The 12,309-nt window shown below is 34.5% G+C and overlaps 2 protein-coding genes across 2 annotated transcripts; both read right to left on the minus strand.

The window, feature by feature from the left end:
- Window positions 1–1,863: 1,863 nt before the first annotated feature.
- LOC132285045 (uncharacterized) lies at window positions 1,864–3,758 on the minus strand. Its single transcript, XM_059787208.1, has 3 exons — window positions 3,407–3,758; window positions 2,502–2,546; window positions 1,864–2,419 (listed from the first exon to the last, which is right to left on the minus strand). Exons 1-3 carry the CDS (start codon window positions 3,559–3,561, stop codon window positions 2,272–2,274), a joined length of 348 nt encoding a protein of 115 aa, XP_059643191.1. The 5' UTR covers window positions 3,562–3,758; the 3' UTR covers window positions 1,864–2,271.
- A 121-nt stretch (window positions 3,759–3,879) lies between these two features.
- Window positions 3,880–10,484, minus strand: LOC132285044 (probable Histone-lysine N-methyltransferase ATXR5). Its single transcript, XM_059787207.1, has 6 exons — window positions 9,919–10,484; window positions 9,728–9,808; window positions 5,163–5,395; window positions 4,936–5,036; window positions 4,626–4,838; window positions 3,880–4,381 (listed from the first exon to the last, which is right to left on the minus strand). Exons 1-6 carry the CDS (start codon window positions 10,247–10,249, stop codon window positions 4,222–4,224), a joined length of 1,119 nt encoding a protein of 372 aa, XP_059643190.1. The 5' UTR covers window positions 10,250–10,484; the 3' UTR covers window positions 3,880–4,221.
- Between the last annotated feature and the right edge of the window lie 1,825 nt (window positions 10,485–12,309).

Below are 12,309 nucleotides of genomic sequence, written 5' to 3' on the forward strand. Positions count from 1 at the left end.
ACAAACCCCTATTATACGCTTTTGAAGATCCTATAACAACCAACAATTCCTACCAACTATTGTAACATAGTAGGAATAAGAACCCCTTCATGAAACCTTAAATTTTGCTCCAGCATAAGAGAAAAAATAAATAAAGAAATTAAAAATTAAAACTACTTAATGCTTAAATGTCCATATATAAAAAATTCAACAATCTCAAATGATATGACTACTGTTAAAATGCAAAAACTTCGGTAAAGAATACTCCAATGTGAGATGATACTTCAAGGTATAACAACCTTCTGAACTAAGCCTAAGAGCTATCTACTTGGTGGTCCTACATTAACTAATGACTAAAGTTTGGTAAGAATGGCGGGGTCTGCTATGCTGCTAAACTTCTTTACATTATCTAGTTTCCCTCTAACACCAAGTAAATGTATATATCTCAATTCCCATAATCAGTTTTGTGTGTCCACAACACATGAAGTGGCATTCTGATGTCTCAAGGGGAGGGTAACAGTTGCACACGTTTTATCTAATTCCTAGCCCTAACTCATTCTGTAATAGCACTAACAGCTCCTCTAAATTCTCATCTACTGACTCAAATTTCCAATATCAGAATGGTAACTACAAACCTTATCTTGATGCCACACAATAATATGGTTTCTCAGCCCATCCTCGAAAAAGCTGCTCAAGAACCATGACAACGATTCGGTTTTAGTAGGATAGTTTATGGAAAAAGATGCTTGATGAGCAGAGTAGGAATTAATGCAGATGAAAACCATAAGATGACCATAATTTGTGATATGTCATATGCTGCAATGCGGAGAAACGGTCACTACTATCAGTTTCAGCCATATATTGGCCTCAATTCAAAATAACTGAAGAATGAAATGAAATTGTTTCCACTTTATGAGTAAAAATATTGGGGGCAAATAGTTGGACTGAATTGACATGTAATTATATGCCTCGATTGGTCTAAATATAGAAAGGCTGAACATGTCCATTAAAGGGATTCTGTAAGCAACAGAATTTACTACCAATTTAGTTGAGAAAAATTATGGGATCACAAATGAATAGCTAATTTCGTACTGAAATATGGAGGAAAATGAAGAAAATGGGCAGGAGGAGAGGAATTTTTATTTATCTATTATTTGGTAGGTAGCAACTCACATACACTTTTTGTGCCAAGTGGGACTTGCCAACCCTTTGGGGAGATGGAGGAGATACCACTCAAGCCAAGGGTTTGGTGGTAGAAGGGGAGAATTTCTTTATGTTCAAAATGAAAAATATATGCCCTGTTTTTTTGCATCTTTCTTGGTGAAAAACAAGAAATGGCATGACAAGAGAACTTCTGGCAGCCAAATTAGGATGGTAACCCAAAACTAGGTGGTTTTTGAGTGTTGACTTACATGGAATATAGAAGCCCTAATCATTTCATTCTAGTAGAATCTGAACCTTTCATTCCTATAAAGTGTCAATAATTTTAACAAAACTTGGTAAGAATCAAGCAATTGTCATTAAAGGAATCAGTATGCATCATTTCTCAAATTCGGCTTCAAGCAAAACCAAAAAAAAATGGCTGGACTAGTTCTCTTTTCATTTGAAAGGGGAATATACCTTATTGAGAGTGATTAGGGAAGAACCTTTTCTTAAATGAGAGGAATAGGCTGGTTTGAAGAGCAAGCTTGAAAATAAATGGAAAGGTCATTCATTCATAGTAGAAAGAGTGCTCACTCACTCGTATCTGAAAACGCAGGCTTTGGCCTCTAAAGGGAGAAGGCAATAGACAAATATAAAGTAGAAATTTTTTGTTTCTAACAATGTTGACACTGTCCTCCAATATAAAATCACTTTTTAGCATCTAAGATAATTGGCACAAGATTCTCCCAATCATTCACTTCCATTGATAATTATCCACAAAGAATGTCAATTACAACTTCAATAATTGCTCCTTTTTTTTTTCTTTTTTTTTTTTTCTTTTTTTTTTTAATGTACATTCTTCCAAATACACAACCAATATTATCTGCAATCTTTACTTTCCAGCCATCAATTAAAAGTTTACATGCCCAGCAGCCTAATATCTTGCTCACAAGTCAATGGACTGGGACAAGAATTTAGATGCTCCTGTTTTGTCCCCAAAGCAATCACTTCATCTTATAGCTACAAACTCCACATCGCAACTCCATTAGGTTAGGCAGTTCAGTGCCTCCAAGGAAGTCGATTAATCTCAAAATTCATCAATCCTTGAGGAAGGAAGAACAGAGCTTCACTAAACCATCTTCCTGTTCATTAGCCCCAGAGCTTCATAGAGAAACCATACATCATAACATAAACTCCAAAAGCATCTTCAAACTTTCTCAATGCAGGGCCTAGGGCACTCTTTTTATCTACTAAATGCATCCGTGAGACTTTATTCTTCAGCAATGCTCTAACTTTCCTGTTATGCAGAAGGCAAGAGAATTTATTTCCCATGTTTCTGCAGTGCAATGAAAGAAAAAGTAGCATAGTTAAAATGTTACCTATGCTTCTGGGGCTGCATTGAGGTCTTAAGTTGAACTCTCTTACTGAAACAGGAAATTTGTCAGTTGGATATACTCTTATTCCACTCACGCAGTGTGTATCGTTAATCCCACTATAATCTAATCATTTTACAAAAACATGTATGTTCATGATTTGAAGCTAATGTTCAAGCTCATTTCTGCTAGCAAAAACAAAGGGTGAAAGTTTTTGTAACATTTGAAAGCCACATTAACTAAATGAAGTATAACCACAATTCCAGTGTTTTAAAAACATTTTCATAAGAATTATGGAGCATGAAAAAGATCAAAGAACTAAGAAGAAACTAGGTTTTGGTATACAGCCAATAAGGGTACTGCAAATGTGGAACTAACAAACTGCTAAATCAACTATCCCGCATGACATCTAAATAATTGACCTTTAGAATGATTATACCAAGCACCCAAACATGGTTCTGTTCTAAGTATAGGTGACATACTTCTCCTAAAATGCGGAACAACCACCCAAAACATTTAATGAACAAAACAAAAATCTGAATTAATTTGTAAGAAACACTATGTGCAACACAAGATCATGGTGTTCTTTTAGTAATGAAAAAACAAACCACCACAGAAACAGCAACAGCAGCAGAAGCAACAAAAACAACAACAACAACGATGAAAATAAAATGCAACAAAATATCATCGTAAATTAGGCGTTCACACATGGGAATGATTATACAATCATAAAATCTTCTTAAATTTTAAGCAAGACAGCAAAAGCAAATGAGCTGTGAAGGAATATCTATATCTGAGGAATGTTACTAGTAATTATGGGAACTTTCAGGAAAAATAGAAAGAAGAAAATCCTCCAAGGAACTTTTTGCTATTCACAATTAAAAGTAAACACAGAGAAAATGATTTTTCACCTTATAAGTTGTATGAGGATCCCAAAATTGTGAGTGTCGAGCATAGACTGACAATCATAGTACACTCCAAAAAGATCCCTGCAAAAGGCACTCCATCCAATTCTAAAAAAACGAAGGCATTGGAATGCTTTCAAATGTGAAGGGTCAAATGGCATCCTAAATATGGTGGAACAAATGCAGAAATACTTTTCCTTTTGTTAGGTAGGATTCAACAATATATATCAAGAAATATACAAATGGAGTGGCAAATGGAAAGGAACTCCTTGAGATCTTCTGAAACACTCGTGGGGTGGTTCAGTAGATCAAGAACAATAGTAATAGATCACTTTTCTAGCTTACAGAGGGGAGAAATGAAAATGTAAAATTAATAACACTAATTATAAATCAATAAAGCGAGGGAAATGAGTGTTTGAAGGAAAATTTCTTCCAACATCCTGTCAGAGTAAGTCATAATGGGAGCAATCCGGATGGTATCCACAGATAATATTAAAGTTTTTCATTGAAATTTGTAATACATAAAGATAATGTTTGTTGAACCAAATTTCTAAATATTTCGAGCCTTCACAAACTAAAATCCGAACAAAATTTCAATGCCGCCTCAATTTCTCTTATGGCCACATGCTTGGCCAGCGCTACGGGGAAAATTACAATTGATGGCCCATGCATACAATTAGAAAGAAAAAAAATGTGTTGACTCTCCAACACAATGTAAGCTTTGAAAAATAAATAAAAATTTCCAACAACAGATGAACCTAACAGAATCTAGAATCAGACGATAATTCCGCAGATTCGTCAGTAATATCTATGTAAAAAACTTAAACAAAATGATGGGTTGGATATTCATGTTCATATCCATTATAGTCATAGTATAGCCTCTCCCCCTTGGCAATATCACGAGTAGCAACCAAAAACACACGGCATTCACCATTTACATTGTACCTCACGCATTTAAGATTCTGCTTCCTCCTACCCTCCCTGCACAAAATTGGATAGGTTTCAAGAACAACAGGTCTACAGAATGTCAATTTTGAAAAATAACTTGACACGAAAAAAAACATGGAATCTTGTAATGTGAGTTTGAGTGGAGTCCAACCTTGATAACTAGAATTATGGAGTAAAGAAATCAAAGGCCATCGAATGGTAAAAAAATATAAGGAAAGGAAAAAGAGTTTTTGAGTCGCAATATGGATAACAAGAGATAGGGGGTACACGGGCTTACAAAGTATGATTGTTAATGCCATTGATAAAGCGAGCAATGTTTCCACGTTTATCAGGGCAGATAACAAGACTGTTAAATGGGTCTGTTGCTAAAAGAAGGGTCATCAAACTATCACAATCATCATGTTCCCGGTTCTTAATGTAATCCACATCGCCTGTGTACTCTGTGATAAATGTCATATCCTTTATAGGGCTATCAGCCTCTACTGTAAAACTGCACCAGGAACAAAAATACTATCACATTCAATATGCATTATTCATAGTGAATTACTAGCATTCCAGGAGTAGAACTTTAGAAGAAAAAAATATACCCTTCACATGAATCAAAAACAACTACAAGAGGAGGGCATTCGCCTCTTTTATACATGGTTCTGCACTGTTCCAAAGTTTCAGTATCTTCTTTGGAGAGAACCTTACAAGACCACATAACATAACCATCATGCAGTTACAGGGAAAAGAAATACCGATCAGCACCTCCAATGTAAACCAAAAAATTCCAGGAGGAAATTGAAATGAAGAAAGAAGTTTCAATTAAAACCTGCATGCCACCATCTTCAAACTTGGCCTGATTGGCAGATCGAGGAGCCATGACTGGCAAGTAAGTGAGATCACCACTAAATTCCATGTTCAATGCTGTTAAAGCAGAAGCAAGGGAGCGCATTTGTTCTAGCCTCCGGGCAGGATCTTCTGTTGGAATATACGACAATAGTCTTCTTCGCTTCTTCTTATACAACACTATTGTACCAGAATGCCTACGACGCTTTCTAGCATCTAAAAATTCAAGCAACATGAAAAAATTAAAGGCATCAAGGTAATCATGACCAATCAAATGCAAATAAATGAGTATCACTCAAATGATCCAGAGAGTTTAAAGGATTTCAACACAAAATATCCATTAGCTACTCAAATATGATGGTGCGGCCCCTATCAAATGAAATTTAGAATTCGATCAGATGATAGTCAAACAAGTACTTAATTAGGGTACAAGTAACGCAAAGTTAATGATGTTAAAATTTACAAGAAACAGCTCATTGATAGAACATTAGTTAGTGGTATTAGGCATACGCACAAGGAGATGAAAAAGAGAATTTAAGAGTCAAGCATCTTAATGAGGTGGTGTAAGAGGAAAGGAGATTTAGTAACAGTGTTCCCAGATAACATGACATTAGAATGAATAAACTTACAGAAACCATATTTCTGCTCTTGACAGGCAAACGTTTAACCAAAGGTTTACAGGGCTAAATTACTCCAGAAACTCCAAAAATGGGCCAAATGAAACATAAACAAGAAGAGGTCCAAACAGGAATAATGAGGAATCAAAAGAACAACAGCGAAGCCACCTGTTAAATTATCTTGTTATTTCCACTTTCTTACCTTGCATATTGCAGCTCAGCTGAAGAGATCGAGCACCAAATAATTCATAAGCCAAAGAACAACCGACAATGCAACCAAAAAAAAAAAAAAAAAGAAAGAAAGAAAGAAAGAAAGAAAAAGGGTCCATAAACCCCTCACAGCTGCACAACGAAGGAGGGTAGAATCTCCAAAAACCTTGCAAACAGAACAACAACTACGTATAATAACCTCCTGCAAATCAAATGACTTACAGTTACTTGAGCAATTATTCCCAAGAAAGCCAATTTCAAGGAGCACAAGTTCAAACTTCCTTAGCAAGGAACACATAATCCTTCGCATCTTCATTTGATGGTAAATAACTTCAAGTAGAACATACCACTATATCTTTTCTTCGAAATCAACTAATTCTCCACCCCCTTATGGTTCTTCATTTGATACATCTACTCAAATAAAAACATAAAGGCCTCAAGTACTAAATCATGAAAGCAATTTATGATGAATGCTATTCTTGATTATAGTCGAAGTAGCAAAAGAGGCCCTTAGAAATTCTAAGAAGAATCAGTAGTCAATATATATGTAATATGTACGTGTGAATTTATTATATGAATCTTAATGGTGGAATAGGGCATAAAGAACAGTATTAAGTGCATTATATCTAAGAATAACACAAATTTTAACCAAGGACTTCAGAGATTACTGAAATGAAATAGAGATTATGACTAGGTGGACTAATTATGTTAATATACTGTCTAATGAAACCACGGAAGAATTCATCTTAGAAAAGCGGGATTAAAGTGTCTAAAGAAAAGAAAAAAACAAGAGAAAAGAGAAGTACACCAAAAGCAATTACTGAACCGATAAAAGGACTGATGGAAGGAAGCTATAGGACTTGATGCTTTTCTCACTGAGATCCAAAATTAATGACGCTGTAGTCCGGTTAGTTATCTTGTCACATAGGATTGCACTAAAAAAATACAAAATGAAGGGAAGTCTTAGATGAAGTGGCACCAATTTTATTTTGGTGTCAAATGTCATGGTTGGCACTATAGGAACCTCTGAAGACATTGAAGAGAGTGAATGAGGATACAACAAAAGGCTAAGACATGATTGAGGTATCATAAATCAACTCATTTGAATGATTAAATCCTAGAAGATCAAGCATGGAAGTAAGTCTTACCTTAGCAGTTACATAAGAGGTCTAGAGAATTAAAAAAATTTAAAAAAAATTTAAAAAAAAAAGCACCTGCAAATGATATCATCAATTTAGAAAAGCATATTTAAGATGTCTAGGTATCAACTGATTATATTGAGATCAAGAACGTGTATGATGCTCAGTTTCAACAAGAGAGAGAATTAAGAATCTAATAGTTCTACTTAACCTAGACTAAGGCACAAGAGATGGCATATAAGTTTACTGAAACTGCGTCTACTATATGTTACTTGAACGTACCTGTGTCAACATGACACAACATGCGTATTGATATGGGATATGTGTCTGACACGGATGCCCAAATTGCACACCGAGGTCCTCTAATAATTGGTTTTTAATAATATCCCTGATTGGGTAGGATGACCAAGACAGAAACCATAGAAATTAAGTTTAATCCTTTCCCAGGAGGGAGAACCTGTGAGAGAGAAGGCTCTGACTTGGGAATACTGTTTGAACAAACAAAAATCCAATATGAGAAAGAAATGCTAAGAGGAACTCTAGGGAACTCCCCATTTACAATGGCCCAATAAGAAATCAAAAGAGATGACTCTGTCTGGAAAAGTTCCTCTTCTAGTTGTTTCTTCCCAAATATCTCCTTTACCCCTATAAACCATAGAATGAATATTATGCATCCCCCACAGTGCCTCTAGTCTCTACCTCCATTATAAAGAACTACAAAGGAAACCCCCAAGAAACACTACAGATAAGCTCACAAGATGCCGCTTGACACCCACAAAAGTAAAAATAAATAAAAAAGAGAAGAAAAAAGCTCATGGAGGGCAAGCATGGGTATGGATATAGAATATTGACACAACATAACACAGACACATTCAACGTGTTAGACCTCAAATATATATATATATATATATATATATATATATAGGATATTGACATGCCGAGGGTATCTCTTGCGATCCACCCCACCCCAAACGAGAAAGGAAAAAAGATCATATGAGACTAAGAAGCATGAATACAAGATACAAACATGCCATGAGACACACAGACACAACATCCTTTAAAAAGTACAACACAAACACATTGAGGCCACGACAATAGTTTATATTTTTTATATAAAAAAATATATTATATACAACATTTAAATATTCCATGACTATAACATTATATTTGTAACTGATAAATCATGTAACCATAATTACTTATCAAAAATAAATAAATCATGTAACCATAATTACTCAGGTTGTGAAGTTAAAGACACAGCAAGGATACAACAAAAATCTGTATGTATGCAGTATGCTTCTATGTGCATAAATTGACATGGATATTTATATGTACACACATAATTTGACTCCTCTCCTACTACCATGATCATTCCGTTAATAAATCCATTCTATATATATATATATATATAGTTTTATATATTTTGTTTCTTAAAATGGTAAAACACTCAAACTTTATATTAATTTTATAAAAACATTTAATATGACATTTCTTGCAATTATACTCATTAGCACATGTCTAAGTGTTGATCATGTGTCCAAAATCAAGAATTTTACTTTTAAAACCGATTTGCTCATTACTTGAAATAATTGTTTCCTCAATTGTTCATCGTTGAAACTGATTCTCTCTCTGTCTCTGTCTCTCTCACACACACACACCTATGATAAACATCTCACACGTGTATAGAGTGTGCGATTCTCAATAACCAATACTGAAAGTACAATAATTGCTTTTAAATGAGCTTAGTTATAATAGAAGATTTTTGTTAGATGTGATCATGGCCAATTACTTTAGATTTGTTAAGTAGCTATGCCATACGGAAAATTTAAAATAAATATACTAAGAATCTCCTTGCAAAATCCGCACATAGCATTTTCATCTCATACAACCCATCCCTTCTATGCAATTTGAGAATAATGCGGTATAGAACACGTGCAAAACATGGAATAGCAACAATCCTGTATCCCCGGAGTTCATTTCTTAATTCAGTTATGCTATCTACGGAACATTAACTAGATTCAATATGAGTGTGAACTATATCTACATTCAACTGAAATTTCTGAATGAATCACATCAGTGGACCTCATAAACATCGTCTAACACATACGCACAGACACATATATACGTACGTATATGATGTGATCCAAAAGATACATTGCTATTAAATCTATCGCATCCCATAAATTCAAACTTGATGCAAAATATATATTTTTTTAATTGTCATCTCATCAAATCCCTTTTTAGGAGTTCAAAATCCAACAGTGCTTAAAAAAAGAAACAACGATGTAATGTGAAGAATCTGTTTTATGGGAGAAAAAGGGTGCACTCTGTAAAAGTCATAAAGATTCTTTACGAATAAATAACCCAACTAAAATAAAAAAGTTTTATTCTTCTAAATTTCACACCACTATAATTCCCAGGATAACATCATTGGTTTAAGACAAATAAGAAAAGTAACATTTCAAATAAAATGTGAAATTATATATCAATTGTCTAAACCAGAATAAAAAAAACAACAATAACGATAATATGCAGTAAACACAGATTTAATTATTAATATGGTACATAAAATAACAAATTACCTTGGGGGGAGGCACATTTCTTAGCTGCATCAGTACATTTCTGAATCCGGAAAAAATCTTTAATCTTAGTCTTCGGGAAACCTGAGAAAACAGAACATACATTGTCCAGCACCTCATTTTATATACACATGCAATCATAAATATACACACATATATATATATATGTATTCAATACAAAAACAATTTCATACTTTTTACGGGTCGATGATCGGAGCAGCTAGGGCAATACCACGATCCAATGGGGACACGAACGACGATTGGCCGGAGACAAAGCATGTGATAGCCTCGGTCGCATTTGTCACAGAGGAGCAGCTCGTCGGCTTGCTGGCCGGAGCCGCATTGGTCGCAGGACACGTGGCTGTAGTCGGCGCGATCGATCACGGCGTGCTTGGCCGTCTTCATGATATCCACCATCGACCGGTACTTCCTCGGCGGCGGAGACGATGGAGGCGACAGGGCCTCCCGGCGGCGGATAGGGAAGAGCTTCTGAGCCGCCCGCGCCGCCGAGCTGGACGGAGCCATCTGTTGCGGCCAAAATGGGAAAATGAAAGATTGTCCGGGGGCAGATTTGGAACTCTGTGAAATTTTTACAGTGGATTAGTTGCAGAGATTGTAAGAAAGAAGGGGAAATGGAGAGAGAAAATGTAGAGAGAGAGAAATGGGAAGGAGGGCGGGTGGCTACGTTACGCTGAGGTGGCGAGAGAATGATTGGTCGCTAACGTGCGCGTACTGTGCTCACAAACTACAATGTGCGCACACTTCTAAAATGAGCTTGTTTCCTACTTTTAGCCGTTTGGAAATTGGTAAGACTTAAAATGGACCTTGCGGTCCTTGCCAGGAGGCCGAAACTATGGTTTTGGTTGGGATTTTAGTAATTTTACTGTGGCAAATTTTCAAACCGGAATTCAGTACGAAAAGTTTTTTTTTTTTTTTTTTTTTGCTAAATAAAGTTTATTACAGTATTATTATTTTTTTTTCCTTTGAGTAAAAAAAAAAATTTGTGCTGTCTCCAAAAGATATCATAGAATTTTTTTTTTTTCCTTAAACAGTAGTAAAAGATTTATTTCAAATTCACTTTTAGTATTGATGGACAAGGATCACCGTGAGTAATACTAATTAATAACCATTTTATTCTAGATAATGTCATTTCTTATGCATGTTGTTATATAATATTGGGTGTATTTAAGTGTCTAAACATGTCTAAGGCAATATTTAACTATCATGAACATGTCATGTGCTCGCTTTTGTTTGGATTTAGTTGCGCATGCAAGCATAAATGGTAGATAATTACACCATCATGAACATGTTGGTTGAATGATGTTTTAGAGGTACTTGAAAAAAAATAAAAAAAATATTAATGATGGAGATTTAAATCCTTTTAACTTTCAAATGCGGTTTTGCCCATAAGGTTAAAACTGTCACTAAAATATATATATATATATATGATAAAGATTCAAATTCTTAATTACATATCATAATACAGAACGAGATTTTCTATTTTTGTGTGGATGATGTTATAGAAATCCTTTAATTATGGGATAGCGTTTACATAAAAATTTGTGACTATAGACTTGGTCTCCATTCTCATTCAACTAGTTGTAATTTCTTTATAATATATATACTGACTAAATGAATATGTATCATACAGTTCATACTAATGATTTTTTGCAAGGTCAAGTATGAGGCAGAATTGAATCCTTGCCATTACACGGTTTTTGCTATGCATCAAATTAAATATTGTCATTTCTTAGAATGTGATACTCATTACTTCCAAAATATAGCAACGTTACTTTAAAAATCATGAATGACCATAAGATTGTTTGTTTCTCTTAATTCTAGTAGTCTATATGTTATGTTAGTATTTGAAGATTGATTTGGACACAGTTTGGCCACTTTTCTTCTCCAATTACCTTTTACATGAAGTCCTCTCTAGTAATAGAGTCGTGGAGTGAAGAGTGTAAGTAGAATACTAGCTAGAAACATATCTGGTTTATGAAGGAAGAGAAAGGACATCACCAATCACAATGGTTTCTAAAAAAACATGTGAACATACTAAACAACAGTTAAGTAGGCAGGGTTGGAATTATTTTGAGCTGTGCGAGATAAAGACAATGATACTAGGACTCCATTTGTTTGGATGTAAATTTTTTTTTTTTAATTTTTTTTTTATGTTTTGGTGTTTGGTTATTGTAAAATATTTATGAAGTAAAAAAAAAATTAAAATTTAACAAAAATAACTTGCTCATCAATTTTCGACAAATTATTTTACAAGCCCCAATCGATGGATTTGACCTCAACCTCGAATCAGGTCTTCGCCAAATACCGAAAAATTAAAATAAAAAAATATATTTTACCTGAAAAAGAAAACCGAAAAAAATATTTTACGTCCAAACAAATAGAACAAAGAGTGCATAAAGAAGAAAGTATATGTATATATATATATATATATGTAGTATATATACACATTAACCTGTAGCAGAAGAACTTTTGTGTAGCCCAGCCATAGGATGAAAAGATAAGGACAAAAAAAGGGGTTAGGAGGGAAGAGAATAGAGAGTGAGACATGAAAAAGTCAAGAAAGC

Source organism: Cornus florida, unplaced genomic scaffold, assembly GCF_030987335.1.
Source record: "Cornus florida cultivar Cherokee Brave unplaced genomic scaffold, ASM3098733v1 CherokeeBrave_3.0.0_Hap2_Chr11, whole genome shotgun sequence".
In the NCBI taxonomy this organism is placed as follows: domain Eukaryota; kingdom Viridiplantae; phylum Streptophyta; class Magnoliopsida; order Cornales; family Cornaceae; genus Cornus; species Cornus florida.